Here is a 24,866-nt window from a genome sequence, read left to right on the forward strand (position 1 = left end):
CACATTAACAACTGATCTTATTAATTTTTATTATACTAATTTGCAAATAATCATCTTTTCTGTCAGCACCTTCTTTTTTACACTTGTCTAGTTTCATTTCTCTTAATATTTTAAAAAATGGTTCTTACTTTTTGGTAATTAAATAAAATGAGATGTTCACACGTTTAACTTTACTATCAAGTGGAAAATAGGCAATAAGAATAACTGTTTTAGAATGGCTGAAAATAAAAGCTACAGAGAATGATCCTGCAGCAGTAGTAGTGGTTTGAACACAAAATTCAAGATGTATTTCTTCTCAGATAGATTCAGTGCAACAGATTTGAAGGCAAGTGCACAGAAACAAGTGATGCCAAGGAAACAGAAGACAAGATCTGTCAACAGAAATAAATATTTTTATCTGACTAGAAACTGTACTTGAAAGGTATGTTCAAAACGGAAAAAGACTCAGAAGGCACACCAGTGAATAGACTAGTTTGTAGCAACTAGTACCTGACCTAACTTCACCACCAAATACGTATTTTATATTTATACATTCAAAGTGTGACCTTCTTAAAACAGTGTCATTTTACTGCCAATCCTTTTCCATTTTATTGAAGGAGTTGTGTAAATAAGATTCTAACACATGAAGAGAGGAATCCATGCAGAGGAAACATTGCCATTGCAAGGACACCTTGATCTCCCCTGTTTTTCCATCATGGGCAAATAGAGTTCAGGACTCTAAGGAATTAAATGCTTTTCAATGCATTTTTTTTCAATGATTTCTTACAGACGATAAAGCCACTTTTTACAGAAAGTATATGAGCAATATGAAACTAATTAAAAGAGATGTTAATACCCTGCAACACACATAGAATTAATCCAAATCGTAAGGACAGAACTAATCAATTGCAATAAAGCAAATTGAGAGAAAAAACTATCCAAGTACTGCAATCACTACCATAGCTTCAGGAGTTCAGAAAGAAAATGAGCATAAATTTTGGTAGATATGCTATGAAAATTGTAACTTGCATGCTGAATAAGACCCAAACATTTCATCTTGACTCCTGTTATAATTGTAATAGATCGATAATTATTTGCTACTGATTATGAATAATGTGCTGAAAAAGCGATATTATATTTGCTCTAAATAGAATTTCACTCTCGTGAAAATGTATCAGTTCTGATATCATATTCGTGTATTTAAAAAGTACATGGCTATTTATTTTTGAATAGCAAGTTTAGATCAAAAACAGACTATGTGGGAAAATGATTAATTATATATAAAGGAGTCATCCAAACAAAACATTATTTAAGAGCAAGGACATCTTCATAAATCCTATTAGAACATGGACATTAACTGTTTAAGGGACTGGAGCATCTCTCAGACATAGAGAGATGAAGAGAGATGAAGAGAAGCTGAGAGCTGGAACTGGTGGGGAGAGAAAAAAAAAAAAGAAAAAAATAATGCCCGGAGAAAAAAAGGCTCAGGGGCATCTTCTCAATATGAATAAATACCTGACAGGGGAGTGGTTTAAAAAAAGATGGAACCAGACTCTTCTCAGTGGCATCCAACAAATGGATAAGGGGCCATTGGAACAAATTAAAATAACAGAAATTCCACATAAACATAAGAAAATACTTTGACAATGGAGGTGGTCAGGCACTGACACACATTACCCAGAAAGGTCTTTCTGTCTTTGAAAGCATTCAAAACCTGACTGGGTATGGCCCTGAGCAACTGACCCTGCTTTGGGAATGGAGTTGGACAAAACCATCTCCAGTAGTACATTTCAAAATCAACAATTCTGGGACTCACAGATGGAGGAAACTTCACTCTGCCCAAAGCAAATACTAAAGACAGCTACGGCATCAATTCTTCTGTATTTCATACCAGAAAACAAAACAAGACAAAACGAAACAAAAAAACCAACTCTCATACACCCAAGGAAATGATCAGGGGAAGCACATGCTTCAGACCAACACCCAGAACACACTGATTATTTACCATACAGATATGTTTTAAAGTTGAACTACTCTTGATTTCAATTACCAATAGAATATAAAAGGAAAGGGAGGATGCAGCAGTGAGCATGAATCTCACTCCTTTTATGACTGTAACTAATTATAACACAAGTATTCAAACAAAAGTTTCCTTAGTTTCACTGTGCCCTACTCCTTGTGAAAAGCATTGACCAGATTTGTCATTTGAAAGATGACAGAGCACGAACATGATCCTTATAGGTTTGGAGAAAAAAACAGCACAACTTAAATATTTAAAAGGATGCCAAATCGAATGAGAGATTGTTTTGATCAGGAGATCCCTCTTCTGATTGGTGATACAGAAAAAAAAAAAAGTCAGCACTCTTTGTTTTTAGAGGTCTGGGATAACAGTGTAATTGAGTTCCAGCTATACTGGTCACATGACTTTAAAAATTCCCAACACAGCACAATACAAGTGTTCCTGGCTTCAGCATGATTCAGAACACAACAGAAGTGCGTTGTAGGTCAACACAAAGGTGTATGTACAGAAGCTTGCAAAACAGGTGCGGTGCTTCTGTTTTATTTTTTAATGCATACGAAGCCTACCCTTCCACAGTCTTACACGTCATAGTGTGATATCAATCATCTTAAACAGATTCAAAATGGAATCCTTAAAACAACAGCCTGAGTTTTGTTTTCACCAGAATTCTTGTCTTTCTGCAGTTAAAATAAAGTATTACAAAAATACAGCTACTTCTAGAGATTGTGCTGCAACCTTAATCCAATATCCAGTTCTGACTGTAAACTGAAAAGAAAAAATAAAATAAAAATAAAATAGGAAAACAACTCTGTTCCAAGACACTAAAAACATTAGCCAGAAGGTAGAGCATGTTGAAATGTTACTGTTTGAGCCAATTTTCAGTGTAAAAATAATGATAAAACAATATTTAGTGCACATTTCAATAAAAGAACTGAAGTATAAAATGTTTTAAATATCCCTTTTTTCCCTACCATAATTCAAATACCAGAGAAGTTCTAATATTTAGAGTTTCAGCTTAAGTGCCAACTCTGAGATGCCAATAAGCAGACCAGAAACTGCACAGATTGAAATTTACATCAGACTTTTATATTCTTGCCAAATTTTATCTCTGTGGTCACATTTCTCACAGGATACCAGCTCTTATCAAAATCCAAGGTGTACCTGTGTTTCTGCATGATTGTGGTTGCATCACAACAGCCACATGTCATGCAATTTAATGCTTAACATGTAGTTACGGAAGGAGCAAGGAGAGAGCATCTGAAGCTGGGTATGTGCTCAGGCTATTTTTTACATAATATGTCAGATTTTGATGTTGCAGTGAAAATTATGGTTGAATTTTCAAGGAAAATGATCATTTATAGAGAAATTTAAGGGATTTGTTTGTTTGTTCATTTGGAACAGGAACATTTGTATATAATAGTTTTACCAGACAGTAGAAGACTTAGCATCATGCTCTAAATTAATGAAGAGAGTTACTAACTAGCATCTTGAAATCAGTAGTTACAAGTTTATCAGCATACAAAAAGATATATATATTTATATATATATATATCTTTTTTCTTCTTCACATGTAAGGAAAGATGCAGATCTTAATATTGCAAAAGTGATGCTTCAAAAAAAAAAGTCAGAGGTTTGTATTGACAGCTACCATGAAATTAATATGAGGATCAGAGTTGTGTCATTATCTTTAATGTATTTCTATATTTGCAAATGTGTGCAATTATAAGTCAATGGAGTGGCAAGTCAAATAAATTATCACAACAATACATTGTTTCCAGTGTATTGGGTTGATGTGGCAAGGCTTTGGTAGCAGGGAGGCTTCAGGTGTGGCCTCTGTGAGCAGAGCCCAGCAGCTGTGCCATGTCAGATGAGAACCAGCTCCAGAGGGCTACACCTGCTGCTGGCCAGAGCCGAGCCAGTGAGCAACACTGGTTGTATCTCTGTGGTAACACACTCAAGAAAGGCTAAAAATATGCTGTGGAGAGGCCCATGGTGAAGTAGGTTGATCCCCCTGCAGCCCATGAGTACCATGTCAGAACAGCTACCTGTTCTGAAGCCCATGGAAGGCCCCACTTGAGAACAGGTAGATGTGGTGGGAGCTGCCATATGTGGGGGACCCATGTTGGAGCAGTTTGCTTCCAAGTGATGGACCCCGTGGTACGGACCCTTATTGGAGCAGTTCTTGACAAACTGCTGCATGTGGGAAGCCCACACAGGATCAGTTCAGGAAGGACGGTGTCCTCTCCAGAGGAGGAACCCCACATTGGAGCATGGGAAGAGAGAGACCATGAAGGAGCAGCAGAGACGAAGTGTTATGGACTGACCACAGCCCCCATTCCCCTGTGCAACTTGTGGGGAGGAGGCTAAAGAAGGGGGGTGGAGGAGAAGGTGGTTTTCATTTGCTTTTAATTCTCACAGCTCTCTATTGTTATCAGTTAGCAATAAATTAAATCAATCTTCCCCAAGGAAAGTTTGTTTTGCCTGTGACTGTAACTGGTGAGCAATCTCTGTTTCCTTATTTCAACCCATGATTTTTTTTCCATTGTGTTATCTTCCCTGTTCTGCTGAGGATGAGGAGTGAGAGTAGCATGGTGGGCACCTGGCAGCCAGCCAAGGTCAACCCTCCACATCTAGATAGGTCAGGAGAAGTTCAGAAATCTTAATAAATATAAGGATTGTAAATAAATTTGTAGTTTAGGTCTAATTATTCAGGTGACTGCTAGGACAGAATCTCCTCAAAAGGCAGATAAATTCATTCGAAATTTAAGGATAAGGTTCCTTATGCTCAATTTCTAATCTCTGTACATGACAACTGGACCATTTCCAATGTGAAGGCTGCCTACTAAGGAAGAAGTAAAAAAACACATAAAGATTACTAACCTAGAAATACTAAAAACAGAAGACCACCATATGCTCTTTCAAGTCTTGTCCTTAGAAGCCTAGGTTACCTCACTGTGAGTAATTTCATTAACCTCCAAAACATAAATGGAAAACTGCCATACCTCATCGCTCTTCTCAGTGAGTGTGCTGGTCTGATACAGCCTAATCGCTGTGAAGGTTTTTGTTGTTGTTTGTCTTGTTTTTCCTAGTAACTGATTTTTATTTTTTTTTCCCAACTCAACAGCATTTTGTACAAAATTCAGTCAGAGTAGTTTAGAGGCAGCTAATCCCCCTCTTCAACATCAGTTCATGACCTCCTGTTTCACATGCTGCAAGACTGCATCTCAAACAGCTTACCAGCATGAATCTAATCTCTTTTCCACAAGTATATCATGGCTTAGGCTTCCCAGCAGCCTCCATCCTTACCCTTAGTACTGCTGGAAAAATCAATTAAATTCATAAATAATACTAAATCTAAAGCCATGTTTGTTCTTTTTCTGGTTTACTGAACCATATGCATTTCAGAAGCACTCTAACACACACAAATATTACTGGCCAACCATTATTTTAAATAACCCTTACATTCTTTACAGAACTCAGGGTGAAGTTCTACTGTATAGCACACAAAACAAAAATCAGAGAAGTGTCACATCTTTCTCCCTTCTCTTTTTTCATATCTGAAGGTTTAATCGATCATTTCTTCTGCTGGTCACATTTTATGCAAGCATTTAAAATTAACTGCAAATGTGCAATTACAGTAATTTGAAAACCACCATACAACAGTGGTATACAAGTGATTTTTAGACCTGCTCTGTGCAAAATACTGACCTTTCTTTAAAAATGTACAATCATAGTGCAGTGAACATTAGTCCTTTGGTCAGCACAAGTAAAACATGGAATTTTGAATATATGCAGTAACTGGTAAATATTAACTGCAGTAACAACATGAATGGTTTCAGTTTGCAAGAAATAAGATCACCACCAAGTACATGCAAATGTTTAAATTTACAATATACTGTCTTCTAAGAATTTTATTACTCAAATACTTATCTGTTCTATTACTTTGACTATTCATTAATAAATAGTGAAAAATACTGTTTTCTGATACATAAAACCCTCACAGATATTTTAAAAATATTATCATGGCATTTGTTCTTAGAAAAAGCACCAACTCTTCATTTTGCTGGAGAAGAAAAAAAAAAAATCTTTACAAGCTTCCCCCAACTCCCACCCAGCAAATCTATAAAACCAAAATCATGCAAGGGTTCTGATAAATAAGTTAAATGTGTTACATTTCAATGATGAGAGAATTTTTGACAGTGCCTGTACATATCATCAATGTGATCAGGTAGTAATTACTGTCTTAATGAAGTATCTCAGCTTGACACTGGAAAAAAAAAAAAAAAAAGAGGCACTTAATATCCATTAGATTCTGTCCATTTGTTTAATAAAATCTGGAAGTGGGTCACAATGTTTTCAAGTCCTTGGTCTCATCTTGAAATTAGCTGAAGCTCACAACAATATTTACATTTTCTAAATAAAGTAGTTGTTTTCCAGTAAAACAAACAAAAATTGTTATTCTACAATGTAAAACAGAAAAATAAAGTATCTTTATCACACACACACACAAAAAAAATCATTAAAATATTATTATAAAGTTTCCTAACTTTAAACTTTGATGCAAATACCAGCTTAGCTTTCAGAAGACTTCTTCCTCATTTAATAACAGTGCACTGACCAAACTTCCAATGAAATAACGGAGATTAAAATCACCTGGCTGAATTCCAGGTCAGTAATTTTCCCCGATTATCTACTTTAGATTTCAGACTCCAGCTTGACCCTCACTAATACGCTAGTCTACGAACTGTCTGATTTCCTAATGACACAGGGAAAAAATAGAACACACATACAAGAATCAATGCTGAAAGCTCTATGCTAATCGTTTGCCTAAGCATTTTTTTGTTCTGGAGGTGCAAAACCATCTAGAGATGGAATACATTTATATCAGCAAAGTCATTGCATATGAATTCCAACTGGATAAGGAAAATAGGCAGATAGACAGGATGTGTTAATGTGTCAGCTGCAGTGTTTCAGTAGACACCCCTTTGGATTTCATGCCATCAAGGGCCATTACCAACATTAATAAAAGCCATCTGGCCTTGCATAGTTTTATGTCTATATTTCATTGTTTGTTTCAATAGCATTTAACCATCCCTGGAGTTCTTGGTTCTGAGAGGCAATTTGGAAACTTTTCGAGGACTGAATAAAGAAAACAAACAGCAGGCAATTAATCATGGTAACAGAGCTTCCAAAGGTCACACTATTACTTCAAGTAATGATACCAGTCTTTATCGCTCCTCAAGTTTAATTCCAGGGAAAAAAAATCCCCAATTTTATGGTTGTAACTACTGGAACAAAAAATTAACAAGAGTGCAGTCTTGTAGCTAATGCCTTGACTGCATGACTGGAGATTTAAGAAGCCTTGATTTCAAATTCTGTCCAAAGATGATCATGTTCAGAAGTAACCAACAAAACCTGAATGCCAAATAAATGAAACTACGTTAGAGCATAACTTGCTTTGGACCGAATAGCCCTATTGAAATGTGCTCCATTCAGGGAAACTTGTGAGAAAGGATGTTCTTATTTCCATCCAGAGCGACAGGGAATTCAAATAAAACCATCACAGGTTATCTATTAATTTTTAGTTCATTTGGATACAGGGGCATATTCTTAGCTTCATATTCCCTGTTGCACCTTAGAGCACACAAACTGATGAGGTCTTACAGGGGACCAGGCGACATGAAACTTGGCTGTAACATCCCAGTTAACAGCCCTGAGCTGCAGATGGGCGTCCTGTAGTCACATGTCTATCTGCATTTTGTGTATAATACTCTCAGAGGAATAACAAATTAAATAAACCACCATCATATTGTACCTGACCATAGGCAGGCATAATTATTATCATCATTAGACAAAGTAGCCATGTTTTGTGCCAAATAGTACTGCTTCTGGGTGAACTATACTCAAAGACATGCCAACAACAGCTCCCAAAATAGGTTCCATCTAATGTCTGAATTCCAAAGGAATTTAAACAGAAGACAGATACTTCTTAAAAGGAACAGCTCAAGCCATGTGCAAAAGCCAGAAGTTTAGGCCTCTGAAGAACTGTCTGGTTGAAGTAGGGTTTTTTGGAACAAAACTTTAGCTTAGGCATTGGAGAAGGGTGGATGCCCAAAACATACTTACTTGAAATATCCTGGACAACTCAAGTTTGCCTCTGCAAATAATGGATGCCAGAAGGCTAACTCTGTTGCTGAAATAAGGCTGAAAATCCTTAGCTTCAAAGGTAAACTCCAGCACTAAACCCTTTTTAAAAAATATTTATCCATACTAAGTTTTGACTGAATTATCCCTCAAAGGGGAATTCCATATTAGTCCTTCCATTTTGCATATACAATATACATATTTTGCAGGAAAGTGGGAAAAGGTGACATTGTTCTGTTATAAAAATATTTCTATTTTAATGTCATTTCTATTATGCATATTGAATTAAACAGAAGAAGCGGGTAATCTCAATTGGAGTTAAATTAATTTTATTCTGACAGTCAAGAAATATACTGGGGGCTTTAACATCTAACATGAACTCTATTTTCAATGCCAGATGTTATCTTTCAGAATAGTAATTAGTAGTAGTTTTAACATTTTCTCAATTATAAAGACTTAAAATTTAATGGATAAAATTTCCATAAACTTCAGTGAATACATTGTGTTAGCCTATTAATTTCTGTATTATTTGGCTACTGTTAAACAATAATAGCATTCACTTTCTTACAATCAAAATTTTAAAAGAAGCTTTAAATATAAAGGAAGAGGGAAGAGGCAGAGCAGATAAATTATGCAGCTGAAAGGAATGGTTGTTTTTTCTCTTTGTATCTTAAGTGCAAATTTTTCTACACTGTTTCCCAGACACCATCTGTTTCAAAAACAACTTCACTAAATACAACAGAGGAGATAGGAACTTCTAATAGGAGTGAAACCTGCAAACTTGCAGAATGGTCTGAGCTTTCTCAAATAGCCAAAACAAAATAGTACAGAGCTGTTAATAAATTAGAGAGGCAATGGGTGTCACCTCAGATGATGCAGTACACCATTTTAGGGATTTTCATTACAATCATGGATAGCTTGTTACTTTACATCGTTCCTGCTCACTTGCTTTAAGAAGCCTAAGCCACGTTGTTCATTTAATCACAGGGTTTATTTATAGGTAGGGCCACAACTGCTGAGGTTCTTTCTCCATTTGAGGATAGACTTCGTTGAAAGTTTCAAAAAAAGAGAAACTGCCAGAATTTATATCAAGGACCCAGCCATGTCAGTACCCTTTCTGCATTTTTTTTTTTTTTCTAAGCAGGACATACAAGAACCCAAGATTAGTTCAGCTTTACACCTCCGGAGAGGCTTATATCAGTTCCAAAATGCTATCTCTTTACTATTAACTCTAGAAATGCTATTGAGTTTAATGATAACACTGCTCTTAATTAGCAAATGAGTTTATCTTTTTGCTTTTCCCACTCTCTACAGTATTTGTGGAGCTGAAAAAAAATATTTACTTAGTTTGGTCTAATAAGGACCTGTGGGAAAATATGTTATCAAAAAAGTATTCAAATTATTTTACTGGGTAATAGATATTTTTACATAAAAATTATCGATGTAAGAATATGGATTGGAGAGGGATCATCAAGGTCATTGTTTACAGACCACTGCTTATAGCTTCCTGCTATCATATCCACTCATGTCAAACGATTTCATACAAATGATATTCACTGTAATAAACATATTAAGAAGCACCATTCTGTATGTAAAATTGTTCATACTATCTATTCCGATTACATCTACCCTATTATATCTTTTTCAAACACAAAATCATTCATAAGTTTGGGTCATGAAGTCTTTTCTGCCCTTCCCAAGTCCACCTTGTCCTTCTCCTCCATTCAAAATAATTCTCTCCTTTCTATAGGCCCAATAAATTATTTCAAACATGGAACATTTTTTTTTTTTATTATTTCCAAGTACCTTTCCAGATAATTTCATAGTAATCAATAGACTAAAAAGTGCTTCCATTGTTCCCTTGGCAATTCTATTAGATTAGATCCATTAGGACACTCACATATACAGGCTACATTTTGAGTTCTTTCTATTCGTAATGTAAGATGGTTAAGATGTTATTTTTACTTGTTGCCCACACCGATTCTAAAATTTGGATTTCTCAGTTTTTCCACAATCCAGTTTTCAAATCTTTTATCATTATTATTTTAATAGCATATTAAATCATCATAGCTTCTATATTCCTGACCCTGCTGCTTCAACATATTTAATTACATATAGGCAACCATCTCCACTCCTGTTCAATATTCTGAACAGCTTCACTGAGTTTTAAATGCACAAAATGGTCGTTGCCACACTTCATTTCTCGCTTCTGCAGTCGTGATCTTGTGCTTTGTTACTAAAAATAGAGCTGCTTCCAACTACCTGAGCTGGAAAGCTAATTACAGAGCTGGTAAACAGTGCTCCTCCCTATTGAGCAAATGGCAGAATAAGGAGTCTGTTAATGCACTAAGGCGCAACATGGTCCTGTGGGTCTGAAATCTATCAAGTGCCATTTATTTAATCATTTGTAGTTGTTTGCCTCATGGATAAATTACCATTTAAGTAAATAACTGTTTGACTGTTGGAGCAACAAATCAGGGAGAAAAAGAACAACCAGCCCATTTTAGGTAAAAATATTCTAGTCTAATTCTCAGCTCACACAAACCAGTGTAATTTCGGTGAAGTAAATAGCATATTGTTGATTTAGATAGGCAACAATATATCGATAATACATAAGCAGCTGTTAGAATCACTGTGATACAGCTGCAACCCAAAAGCAAAACTATAAAATAATGGTTACATTTGTTTGCTCAAAGCACTTTATGGGGCCAAGAGGAATAAAGCCTTAGGGATCTCTCTCTCTCTATATATATATAATTATTTTCATCAAATGCAGAAGATAGGAATAAAGGAATTAAGCATAAAACCCCAAGACAAACCAATTCTAAAAAGCATTTCTATTTCTCCTTCCTAACCCTTCAAAAATAAAGAGTCAAATAAATAAAACCTCCAAGACTGTATTCAACATGTTAGAAAGGAGTTTGCTGGAGGAAAAAAAGTATGCTAGTGAGCATAGACTATCATGTTTCTGTTGTATAACAGCTATATAGTATATGAAATGGTTATAGGGACAGAACTGATATCTGAGGTTAAATACATTATTTGCACAGCTCATTTGGGAGAGGACAGGATGAGCTCATTCTTCTGTCTTCCATCTTCATGCAAACGAAAGTCAGGCTGTCCTCAACCATGCAAGCTACCATCCATTCTCAAGAAAAAGAGGTTTTTGCCAATCTTTAGCAAAAATGATCAGAAATAGAAGATGGAAAACTGGACAGAGGTGAAAATGTGTAGTAGAGGAAAGAAGAAAATGCAGCAAGGAAACAAAAAAGAGGCAAAGAAAGGTATGAGGAAGTCAGACTAAAGGAAATCAGTAGTATTTCAGGTTCTGTATATTCACAAGGGTTGAAATGGAAAGAATCATCTGATAATAACAGTGATGGGAGAGAGGAAACAGAACAGCAGCCTTCTCAACACAAGCAAAAATACAGAGGAGAAATCTGCCCACCACAATGCAGTCCTACACCACCAAGCCTAAATCAAGTCTGAAGAAGTGAAGTCATGCATCAGGACTTGCATAGATGTCATTTTTGCATAGCGTTTCACCAGAACTGACACATCTTGTTTCTAGAATATTCTGTGCATGCATAATAAAGTACCTCTGGAGAAAGTCATATGCATTTTTTGCATTTAAAACCTAAGAGAGAGTGAATGTATGTGTGTGCGTACACATAGGGCAGAGGTTTGGGCAGTGAACAAGAAATTGCTGTGCATTTGATAGATTCCAGTGCACAAGCACCAAGACAATGAAAGCCAGGCTTTCAAGCACCAATATATTCTCTTGCATTTTCAGACCTTTCTTTCTGACCTAAATGACCATAAAGACAGTAATTAACATATTTGTAAGGTAGATAAAATGTGCTGATTATAGTAGGAAATGCCTTTCCACTGATAGTATATTCAGTAAAATATTCAGAAAAAAAAAGTGCACAACATAGCAAGCTGCAGGAAAAATATTGATTATTTATCTCAACATTTGTTCTCACCTTAGGGCAGAGATGCAATAACCTTTAACCCAGGCAGATATTTCTGATTTATTCATTCAGATTTCAATGACAACACCGTGTCACTTTTCCTACGTATTACATAGACCAACTTACACATCTAAATTACTCACAAGTATTTTTAGGTGGTCTAGTTGAGTTGAACTTTGCCAATTTCAGACATCAAGTAAGGCGTGCCTCCACCTTTCTGTTAAGCTATAATAAAGTTTCCAATCTCCTTTCCATTTATAAAAAAAAAAAAATATGAGAAAGAAAGGAAGGAGGGTAAAAACATGGAATTTGAGAAAACATTTGAAAATAAGTTGTTTAATTCTATTAAATAGATGTTGGTCCTGCTTGGTCCCTATTGAGATCACAGAAAAGGCATTTTCAAATTCACACACCCCAAAGAAAGAAGCAACTTCCATATATCACCACATATATCAGAACCTTCCGTATATCACCATACAGGTATCATTCAAACTTCAACCTTGCTAATGAATACAGCAGCATGTACAAAGACTCCAGATCCAGAATGAGATTAATGGAATAAATTTAGGGATATATTACACAGCTGAGGAAGAAGAGTAACTAGGCATTAATACATTCCTTCATTCAGTAGTTGCCTGAATCAGGGGCACTGATCAATGGAGGAAGCATACATGTCAATATATGATACTGAAGTATATGGAAAATAACTATCACATGGTAGACTGGAAAGTACAGTAGTTTGCTATATTATAGTAGCACTGATTTAAGAAGATTTCACAATAAACGACCTGCTTATGTCTTAAAAACCTAGCAACCAGCCATATCAGACGTCTTTAATCTGCAAAAATTCATAGGAAGTACTTTCTAACTGCTGACCAAGTTTCATACGACACAGAAATTTAAGTTTAAAAGCCAGCAGACTAAACATTCAATTTTTTCCACAACAAATCAACAGCTAAAATCAGCTACAAGGTCTCCACAGCACAGGGAGGCTGTTGGTAGGAATGCAAGATAAATACAGACTCTGTTGCCTTACCTCAGCTATGTGTGGCATAGGATTAAATCCACAGAGATTGCACACAACTTTCTTGCACTCTGTACACGTATTGAAGTTGGGGGGATCCTTAGAACCAATATTTAGTCCAGTTTTACAAAGGGGACAAGACACTTTAGGCTGGCTGGCCTTTTCCGGTTCCGACAGCCCAGCAGGTTTCTTAGCTTCAGCAGCTTGAGGCTTGCTATCTTTAGCCAAACTAGGTTTCTTTTCTAAATCAGATCCCTTAGTTGTTAAAACACTATCCACTTTTGTTGGCTCCATTTTTTCACTCGTAAGAGGCTTGGCTTCTTTCTTTGCAGGAACAGATTTTGGAGAAGGCTGAGTCTGAGTGGTATCTTTGGGCGGTGCCTGGGAGGCTGGAGGCTGTGCTGGAGGCTGGGGCTGCTTTGCAGCAGGACCGGCTGGAGCAGGGCCTGATGTCTGAGAGCCCGGCTGACCTGCTGTGGAAATTAAATTGGAGGCCTGGCTGAAGATTGAAGCTCCAAATCCAAAAAGTCTGCCAGTAACTGTTTCCTGTGGTGTCGTAGGCTGAGGCTTAGGGGTATCAGTGATGCCTCCCAAGTTAAGGCTGAAACGCCTTGACTGCTCAGGAGTTTTCTGAGGCTGCTGGGGTTGAGGTGCTGGCTGTGCCGGCACAGGCTTGGGGCCTGCCCCTGGTTGCAGGCCCTTGGGAGCTGGTTTGGTGTCAGGCTTTGTGGATGGTTTTGTTTGTAACTTCTTAGGATCATCTTTCACTTGTGCTGGCTCAACAGGCTTCTGGGTTTTAGCCTCTGATCTAGCCCCAGGCTGAGCTAAAAGTTTGGGATCTGACTTCTGCCGAGACACTTGTGGAAGTGGTTTGGAATCTGTTTTGTCCCCAGCTGGATGTGTATCCTGTGATGGTTTGGCAAGCTCTGGCTTTGGGGTATCTGTCACTTTCTGTTGAGTTGCTGGAGTCCTGGGACCTGCCGAATCCTGTTTCAGCCCTGGTGCTGCAGAGGTAGGCACAGTATCTGCTGTAGGCTTCTGTATACTGGGTTGTTTTTGCTTATCTTCAGCCTGTGCTGGCTTGGCCTGATCAGACTTTGGAGTAGGATCTATTTGCTGGGAGGTGTCAGCAGGCTCAGCACGGGATGTTTTTGCTTTTACAGGGGGAGACCCTGGCATGGATGGTTGCTTTTTCTGTGGCAGGGGCTTCTTAGGTTCTGCTGGTTGTGCAGGGTCAGGTTTTGGGGAAGCATCTTTCTTTTGACTTGGCTGTGGCTGAGGAGGTGTTTTAGCTGCTGAAGGTGGAGTAGGTGTCTTCTGTTTGGGTGGAGGCAGCTGTGGCCCAGGACCATGACCTGGTGCTAAGTCACCACCTAACGCTCTTTGCATCTGGCAGTTTAAACAGAGCCATTCTTTAATCTGCAGGGGAAAAAAAAAAATAAAAAGGTATTATAATTAGTATAATGTTAATAAAAGCAACATTATAACAAGTTATTATAGTGCATGGCTTCTTACGGTATTTCAGGCTTCTCTGTGAAAAGGGAGAAATATATTACCACTAATACTCTTTTGCAGTTAAAATGTCCAACTGTTTTGTAGGGTTTTTTGTTTTTCTCTATGTCCCTGTGATTTGAGCAATCACTGAGTCCATGCTTTTAATGACTTCACATTCAGTTTACACACAGCTGAATATCAGGGGATAATAATCCAGCAGAATGAAAAAATACTCTGGAATTTCATGGGGCCCAGCAGTGACTCATTTAGAGCAATGATTTGCCAGAACAGAAGAAAGAAAAGACATAAATACTGCTCAAATAGTTTGACAAATCAAGTCTGCTGACAGAAAACAATCATCGTAATTAGAACAAAGAAAATGCATAATTATATTTAAGTGTACAACTGTTAAGTTCTTCATATAGCTTATGTTTCTGGTAGTTTATTACAGGGCACGTGTTGATATTATACATGTATCCAATGAATTAGGCACAGAGGTGCATTAATGGACACCATGTATTACACAGACCTGCAGACCTTACCACCAATTTCAGAGGGCAAGTCTTCATTTAGAATCAGTGAGGAGCTTTGCCTAAGCATTGATGGTACTTTAAGAACCATAATTAGGTTTCCCAAAATTCATTTGTTGTCAGAAGAAGCTCTCAGGGCAATTACTGTGGGCCAGTGTATTATAGATCCCTCTTTTCAACACAGTCAGGAATAATGTAAATAACGCATTTATTATTTTCTCTTGCTATTTACTACATCCCAACTTTAAAAGCTTTGCTATTCTCCTTCCCATAATGTATTATATCACAGGGAGACCATATTTTCTACTTAGGGAAAAAAAAAAAAAAAAGTTCTAATCAGCCATCCCTTCCTTTGCTTTTGAAGAGCCTCACAATCTGAGAAATTATCAAACAGGTTAAAGCAATGCATGGCCAGGAAGCATCACATGCTATTTTCCACATTTTCCATTGCTAACGGAAAATTTATATGCAGCAAAAATGCCTTTCAATATGGCATGGAGTCCCATGGGCCTGCACCTGTAAGTACATACCTAAACTGTTTGTCTGTAGCTCTACTTCTGTTCTTTAGTCTGCATGTGAAATGCAGGGTACCAGCTATGGCATTTGCATGCACCACTGGAACTGAGGGAAGCTGCAATTAAGACGACACAGAATGTAAGATTCAGGTCTTTTCCTCTAGGGAGATTTCTGGATCCTTTTCCCTAGTCAGGTCTGAAATCTCTACCATACCACGGGATGAATCTGGAGATGATATATATAAATAAAGATTTTGTCTATGTAATATCAGAGTTCATTGGAAGAAAAAATCTCCGATGTCATTGACTGAGGCAGTGAATCCATTATTTTGCTGTACCTCGCTAGACTAATATTTTTCAGCAGCAAAAAATTAACAGAGCTGTTGGACACAGTTCCCTAAAACAGTTATTCTGACTATTCTGATAAACATGGCATATACACACTCTATGAATATAAGCTCACTATTACTAACAGAATAACAAAGAGATGCACAATTTTGGCCCCAGCTGTAAGTTTACAGTAATCAAGTTACTATTTATAATAATACTGCTTTTATCTTCCATTTTCAGTGCTGTTTTTTTTTTTTTTTAGATTGTTTAAACATTGCTCTCATCTACTTGCAACCCAGATAGCAAATGGCTGTTAAAAATGAAACCAACTGAAACAAAACTGGAATAGTTGTTTAAACTCTGCTCTGAATTACTGAAGAAATTAAGCTCACAACTGCGCAGAGGACCTGAGCAAAGATGACATTATGACATTTAGCCTAACTACCGTGTTTTTTGATGGTCAGTTCCCATACATGTCCCCTGTCCAAGGGATGATTTCAGATGTACTAAGTACATCTTATGATGTACTTATGAGGCCTGATTTTAGATATTAGATATTTTAGATATTAATTATATATTAGATTTAGATATTAATTATATAGATCTTGTTGATCTGATTGTTTCTGGATGAATTCTTAAGGGTTTTCTTAAAGGTGGAGGTTTAATCAAAGAACAGATTTAAGCCACATACTCTGAACAACTGTCTTGGCTGTCACAGCGGTCTGGCTTTGGCAAGGTGACTCAGATTTCTTACACAGCGGAAATCTCCTCCATAGAGCAGAAAGATCTGTGGGGAACTTTTTAATGGGCCTAAGTGAGGAATGCCTTTTCCCACTAACCACAGAACTTTTACAGACATTTGGACAATGCATTTTTCACTGCTCCTGTATTTAAGGAAAGAATCCAATGACATGAGGTGCTTAGAGCCATCTTTGTTCTCCTGCTTCTGTGTTTGTTTCTTTTGTTTGTTTGTTTGTTTGTTTTGTTTGTTTGTATGCTTTAAGTGAAAGTGCTGCCCTCTAAAGTAAGACAAGCAATCATTCCCAAGTATTAAGGATATGGAGTGCATTCTTGCCCGTCATTTTGCAGTGGAACCATGGATTAACAGGTACCTATCTGCTCCCACTCAGATGCTATGAGAATCTTCCAGTAAATTTGATTTGAAGCCACTGTGAAATCTTTGAGGCCCCAAAAATAGCTGTAGGGTTGAGCTGGGCTATACAATAAGTAGTCTGGATACTTCATATGTTTAAGATGTTTAGACTCCAGATGCATTTATAAGCATTTAAGCTTGTCTTCAAAATATAGCTGGTCCAGTCTGACTGTAGTACCAATCTGATGTTTAAACAAAAGTCAGTTTTTTACTACAGTTTTCAACACAACTTGTACTGGTGACAAAACTTGAAATCTCTCATATGTAGTTTTTTCCTTATCTTAAATATATATATATATATGTACACTTCTACATACACAAACTCAATATTAACTGAAGCCTTTAAAGCTAAAAATGGATTTGCTACTCCTACAGTTACACTTCCAAATGGAAAATGTAGGAAGCTTTGCTTTACTGTATTATTTTTTAAATCTTTCTGTTTTAGACATAAAATTCCTCCCATGCACCTTAGTGGGAGAAATTAAGTGCTAAAACAGTCTGTTTATTATAGCTTACACACATCATCTCCAAACATACAAAACCATACAAACTTTAGTTCTGTGATTGGAGCTGCAGGAGTCCAAAATGAAGTGCACTACATGGTGCATTTTTGTAATAAACATTGGCCTCTTCTTTTTTCTACTGCAAAGACAGAGATTTTCTACAGGCTTAGGAAAGACAGAAATTGGCTTCTGTGATTGCCTTTATATGTTATTATGGATGATGCAAAAATTACTGTTACTGTAGATACCTAAAATCTATCTACAGGTCTTACTGGATAGCAGTTCCTTCATAAGTCTCTTTACCTAAAATTAAAAGACTTTCCAAGGCAAAAAAACCACATGAGCTTTTTCAGTTCCCTTGTAAAGGAGATTCTTGTTTTTGAGGATCCTAATCTGTCTATTTTTAGACTGCTAAATGGGGTGTCAACTTTCCAGAAGAAATCCATTAGTGATTTTCTTCACCCTGCAAACCATGCTGTCAAGTACCTTGACTAGGACTGGAGATGTGACAGACTTCACATAGCACTTTTGTTCAGATTCCAAACACCAAATACAGGAAGCTCTACTTTGTCTTCCCACTCAATGATATAGTAGCTATGTGCCCTCATAATGTACAAGGAATTAAAATATATTTTATGCATTATCATCTGTAACATCTAAAAAAAAAATTTTCTACTAGTTGGGAGCACCAAATTATTTTATTCATGACATTTTAGTAACAACATCCATGGAGAATTATATTGAAGACAATTAAAAGTATAGCACCATGTTCTATAGCTCGCGTTTCTTTATACATTCAGAATCTAACAGTTGACTTGAATAACAAATGTGAATTACTCTTCAGTTCTCCTTATCCCAAACAAAGCCAACACAACTGAAAGCAATATGGAGCCTAGTCCTTTCTGTGAAAGTGTTCAGATGTCTTCTAACCACGCACGTCCATCAAAAGCAATGTGAAAACTGTTAGAGAGCTACTGCATTGATGGGCATGTTCAATTTCTCTTGCAGATGATGTAGGGGAGGAATAGAATTCAGCTCAATTCTAAGATTCCAGATGTGCAATGAGAAAGAAACTTGGACTTGCAGATTGAACATATTTCATGGAAAATGTACTGGCACACGATGCAAATGAAGCTCTTGAAGCCATTTTAACAGTCCTTTCACAGAACAGAGCTGCATTCTGAGGCAATGGGTCTCATTCTCGTTTAGTCATTTGGTACTATAAAAAGGAACTGTAAGATATGCATAGATATATACTAAGATCCCTTTATATCACCACAGAAGCATAAAGATTTATAGGGCCTTCATACTGCCACAGAGATGTAAAGGGACTTTGCTGACATTGTTCAGCTCTGCCCCAAAGCTTTATCAAAAGGATCTGTTTCTAGTCTGGAAACATATTGGCTTATCAGGTTCCTGACAACTTCAGAAAGAAGGAAAGTGAGGAAACCAGATTTGGCTCTCAGAAGACATTTCTGCCGAGATGATATGAGAAGCATGAAAAATTAAAACACTTGAATCCATGATTTTATGCAGCTTCAAGTAAGGTGGTAGAATACTGTAACAGAGAAGAAACTAGCCAAGAAATTCCTGTTATGAACAAAAAAGAACAGCTACCATAGAACAAACTAAATTTGTTTTTTCAACATACAACTGGAAGGGTCTTCTAAAGCCTAGGCAAAACTAGAGACCAACTTTTCCTTTGATACCATCTCTCCATGAATAACATCTCAGCTATTTGAAGTAATCACAGTGAAACAAAGGTAGCTATTGCACACACTGTGCAAGTGATCTTCATTTGAGGCAAAGAGTTTATAGCTACAAAATAAATATTTATTTTCCTTGCAGACATCAGCTGTGAAAGGTGACTGGGCAGTTTATCAAGAAATGCCGACTCAGGATGCTTACAAAAACAATGCTAGATTCTCGTCAGCAGCACATTCCCCAGATATCAATTTCATAAACTGAAGCAATGGATGCAACCGCTGTAGCTCACACCTAAACCAGTGTTCGAGCAAACTTTTTAAATAGCCATCTTAACTGTTTTTAAACACTACTTATATATCAAAGGTGTTTTAAAACTACTAAAATGCATTACTAGATGAATTGTATTATGTACTTACCACAGGCTTAGCATACTCTGCTTAAATTACTAATACAAAAAGCTATAGCTTGTATGGGTGTTTGGGGAGCTATTATTCTATGGCTTATACAATTAGGATCATAAACTAAAAGAGTGAACAATCCCCCCCCCTGTACCCCTCATTATTTATTTTTTTGAATGTCAGTATTTTGGAATCTCTGAAAGTGAATGTTAACATCCAAGTATGTGTTTAAGCTGCCTCATGCAAGGAAAAAGAATTTGAAACACAGCTCAGTGCACTGCACCGCGCATCACAGATTGCTTTCCTTAATTGCATCTAGATTCAACATTCTAGAAACGCATACACGACAAACAAAAAAACAGAAGGGCAATTCAAGAGTGCAGGAAAGAAAAGGTTAAGAAGGTTCATCTGTGCTGCACAGAGCTCGCCCAAGCATGGCTGGGATCTGAGCAGGGCTTATGCTGTGTGCTGGGAGCAGGGCTGGGCCACACATCCTGCCCACTGATTCCCCAGCAAACAGCAGCCCCACATCACGTGGCCTAACATAGTAGTAAATTACAGTTGCTGAGCAACAGCAATACTGGCGCAGATGGCTCCCTGCAGTTGACATCTTTAGCTATGCAGATTAATTTATTATTTACTCGTGTTAAAAGCCGGACAGGACAGTTTTCTGGGCTATTGATACAGCACTCCAACATACTGTAGAATATTGCACAATTAAATCACGGATAAATTATTTGTCATGTATAGCTGTGTGCTTCTTCCCACGTTCCCATAACCCTTTCTTAAAAGAAAAAACAAACAAACAAACAAACACAGGGCATCAATATCATTAATATATCTAATCATAAATGTAAAGCAACAATGCAGGCAAGCCATCTTCCTCTGGAGAAAAAAAAAAAAAAAAAGTCACAGGATTGTGTTTTAGAATATTTCACAGAGAAAAACAGCATTCAGTACTAGGGGCAAAAATAAAGAAAAAAAATCATCCCCAAAATTGTGAATAATCTCCACTTCCATACAACTTGCAGCATTAGTACAGCTGGAACACCCCAGATATACTCTTTGAACCAACACAAGTATTTCACTGAAAAATATTACAAGCTTTGATCATCTTTAAAAGGCAACTAACTAAACAAGGCTTGTCTGAATCCGATCAGTGTGAAACCAGACTGATCTCTATTCTTCTTTCAGAATATCTCTAACTTTTCTTTGTAATAATTAAGCGTGGATAACTGAATGCTTTTGAGAAAGTAAAAATACAAAAAACAAGGCACTGATTTTAACCTTTCTTTCTTTACACCTCATGATTATAACAGCTGATGGTTAGACTCAAGTCCTTTCCCCCATCTCTTTTATTTTGCTTTATTTATATAAATCTAAATATCCCTCCAGGCTAAGTTTATATAGGGCAGGCACTTTCAAAGCTATTTTTCCTGGTATTAAAAATCTATTTTGTGATACATCACTATCCACAGTGATAAGCAAAATTTGTCTGGATTCACCACAGGAATTATAGTCATCTTCCATTTACCAAAAGTACTATTTTAAATTATTTTATATTCCTTTCCATAAACAAGCTAATAATAATGATAATAACCAATGAAAATTAATGCCCTTCTGTCTGCTTAAATTCTCTTTAGTTACTGAAAATATTTCATGTCCAAGCATTTGCTACTGTTTAGGATACTTGGAGATGTAGCACATTAATACATTAACAATTAATACATTAACAATTACAAATACTGAAAATCATTATGAGCATCTGAACTAAACTCTGTTATCTGTTAAATACTGCTAAGTTATCAGTGGTTGTGATAGAGTTGTACATAAAAATGGATTCAGAAAGAAAGAGCAGAAATCAAGAATCGTACCTAGAGCAACTGATCAGGAAATTTCCCTAGCTCTAGTGTTAGAAGAAAAAAATTGACACCATCACCATTCACCATTCACCCAAGACAGGAAAAAAAAAAAAAAAAAAAATTCAGATTGGGTTAAAAAAATAAGAAAGGTTGAAAGTTTTTCTATTGAAGCCGCTGGTAAAAGGTCCAGTAAAACCTTCTACTTGATCTGATATTACACACTCCACTTTGGGAGACATAACCCTTTCCCCCTGCTCTCTTTTCCATTGTCTATTAAGTCAACTTTAATGCAGACATGTTATTTCAAAGATAGACAGAACCAATAAAATTGGTTTTAGAGAGTTCACTTTCCTCCAAGATCCAGCAGATCTTTGGGCACGTAAACAATTCCTACACCTGTATACACGCCTTCATGTTATCTGAAAGTGCAATTTCCAGCAAGGATGTAAGCAAAAAATTACACCTTGGTTCAAAACTAATTTTATATGATCTCTCAACAGCATGTTGAAACAGCGGGTGAAACACCTACTGAGATAGGTACATTGTATGAAAAATAATCCCTCTAAAAACTGCCTAGAAGACAGGCACCCTGCACACATATGCATCAAGGGTCTCCTGGTGGAGAGCTCCCATACAACCAAGGTTCCAACATTTTGAAACTCCACTGCAACACCAACTTTACAGATGCACATCATAAATAAGCTATCAAACATATGCATTGATCACTTAGATTTAACTTGTGCTTTTTTAATCTAACTTCATTAAAACAAAAACAAAAACAACAACAAAAAACATACACACACATAAACGTGGAACCAAATGAATAGTTCCTCAGATGTATATGCCCATTTAAGAAAACCTACTCAAATTCAGATGAACTGAACCAACACAGATGAATCTCTTTTAGGATAGTGCTGGCTTCTGATGCTCAGAGTTGATGGGAATGTTTTTAGCAAAAGAAAATTAAAAAAAAAATTAGGGAGAGAGAAAAAAGGAAAAAACATCATGTGATAATGTAAATACACAGCTGCTACAAGTTTCTGATTTAAGTGAAAGAAAAACAGAACAGAGTACCAGTCAAACCTGTTTATATTTTTCCCAGTACTTTATGCAACTATTGCTAGGCACTCATGTGCACGGGTGATGAGTGAGGTACGAATACCTAGACAGATTAGAGAGACATATGTTACCAAACACGTTATGTATGGTGTGCTACCTCTCTGGACTGCGGTGCAAAACCAGGATACAGACTATTCCCTTTCTCCAGGGGGGCAGCAATGTCAGATGGTTCAGATAAACAGTTCCAGGGGCCTGACCTTGTGGCAGTGAAGTATCACTTTCTGCTGGTAGTTACACAGTTCTCTCTAGTGACTAAACCCAGACCCAGTGCATGCACTACTGCATTTTAAATGGAAGTCCAAATGAAAAAGATAATACAAATAACATAAAAAGTCCTGCACTTTCCATAATGGTTTTACAACACATGTAATGTGTTTTACATGTAACATGTAATGGTTTTACAACACTTTCTGAGCCAGTCTGTAAACCCTGCTTATATTCCTTCCAGAATCAACTAGAAATATAGAATATAGAAATTTAGGAAGATCTACACTGGGAAAGATCATAACCACTCTGCTGGTTATGAAGACTAAACTCTCCTGTAAAAAACTTGAAAGAAGATGCTAAAGAGTTTCTTAAGAAGGTAGTTCAAACAGCTGTACAGGGGAAAATGTCAGAGAACAAAATCCTTTTCTAAATAAATGCCTTTAACTCTCCCCACCTCTACTTGGAAGTACTGCTTTCAGATAGGTACATGTTTTAACATAATCAATAAAAATACAGGCTATAACAGGCATGGCAAAGGCAACAACACAGGATTACAGAATCATTAAATTTTTCAAAAAGGAGAAAGTCTAACAGTAAGAGCTGAAGATAAAGTCAGTAATTGTATGCCTAACAGAAAGACTTTTGTTCAGTAACAGTTTATAAGGACTTGAACTAAGAAACCAAAAGAAAAAGCTTGCAACATAATCAAGAGAACTGACAGCTAAAACACAAGCCATCGGTTTTGTGCTAGACAGGAAGAAAAGTGTAAATTATTATGAAAGACTAACTAAAAACTTTTAAATAATCTTAATATTAAAAGTGAAGAGAAGCTGGAAGGAACAATTGAGAATAACTCAAGTGGAAACCTTTGCACATGGAGCAAGTCAAATTTTCTTACGTGCCAGAAAAGGTTCTATTACTTTGCTCCAACTGTTCAGTAATAGTCAGATGTGATTTCATTGCACTTCACTGCAGATCAGAGCAGGACACCCACAATGAAGTTTCAGCAAGACAGCTGGTGGTGCAAAGCTGAGCAAATCAGAAAAGCCTGAGTGGGAGTTAGGAGATTAGAACTAATAGCTGAATAAATTAGATGCCCAATACCTTCATTTACTGAAATGATTTCATCATGAAATAAACGCATATCCTGTGTTTACTTCAATGCGTAATAAGAAATTCAAATTTGCTTTTACATATGTATGTAATCAGTTAGTCTTAAATGCAGCTGTATTTATTGTCTTAAAGTCCTGAATTTCACACTTAGAGACTACCCTCTTCAAAAAGTAATAGTTCCACAGAATTTCCAACTACTTTGAGACCTTCCTACATAAACATGCTTTCTTTCTCTCTCTTAAAATCCACTTAATTTGAACACAACGAAGTTGTCAACCATTTCCACAGAACATCGGAAGTTTTAAACGAAGTTGAACTTGGAACTCTAAAGAGAAGGAAAAGCTCCAGCAAATCACTAAGGAAATAGAACTCAGCACTCACAAATAAATGTAAGAGAGTCTGGTCTAAAAACATTGTCAGAACTTGAAGGTAAAGTTTTCTTACAAACCTTCCTCTGACTTTAACAATCCATCGCATTACTTATCCATTATATGTCACTGACTTTTTTTTTCCTACCCTAAGCTATCCAGAATGAAATATTGGAAATATGACAGTAGATCTTCAGATTGTAAATAAGATACATTCTTTTTTTTCCCTGCATACGCCCTGATAATATAAACTGTGAACACCTGTCTAGTTGCAGATGCTCCAAAATTTCTGCACATGGCTGTTTAAGTCAATCCACTTCTAGTCCTATAGATCCACAAGCATTAATGCCAATTTATCTCAAGCCTGACTTTCCCTAGATTCAAACAAAAGAACACACTGCTAAATGATCCAATGTCTTACAAATA

At 36.7% G+C, this 24,866-nt stretch overlaps 1 protein-coding gene across 16 annotated transcripts in view; it reads right to left on the reverse strand.

Annotated features, from left to right (window-relative positions):
• Window positions 1–24,866, reverse strand: part of PCLO (piccolo presynaptic cytomatrix protein) — a 361,820-nt gene that overhangs the window by 327,835 nt on the left and 9,119 nt on the right. For all 16 annotated transcript variants that reach the window (XR_011092109.1, XR_011092110.1, XM_068669948.1 and 13 more), the window contains exon 3: window positions 13,154–14,560. Coding sequence is in view for 14 of the 16 variants with exons in the window: in XM_068669948.1 (XP_068526049.1) it covers window positions 13,154–14,560 (1,407 nt within the window). In the remaining 2 variants the exon portion in view is untranslated. The remainder of the gene's footprint in view (window positions 1–13,153; window positions 14,561–24,866) is intronic.

Source organism: Anas acuta, chromosome 1 (genome assembly GCF_963932015.1).
Source record: "Anas acuta chromosome 1, bAnaAcu1.1, whole genome shotgun sequence".
NCBI lineage: Eukaryota > Metazoa > Chordata > Aves > Anseriformes > Anatidae > Anas > Anas acuta.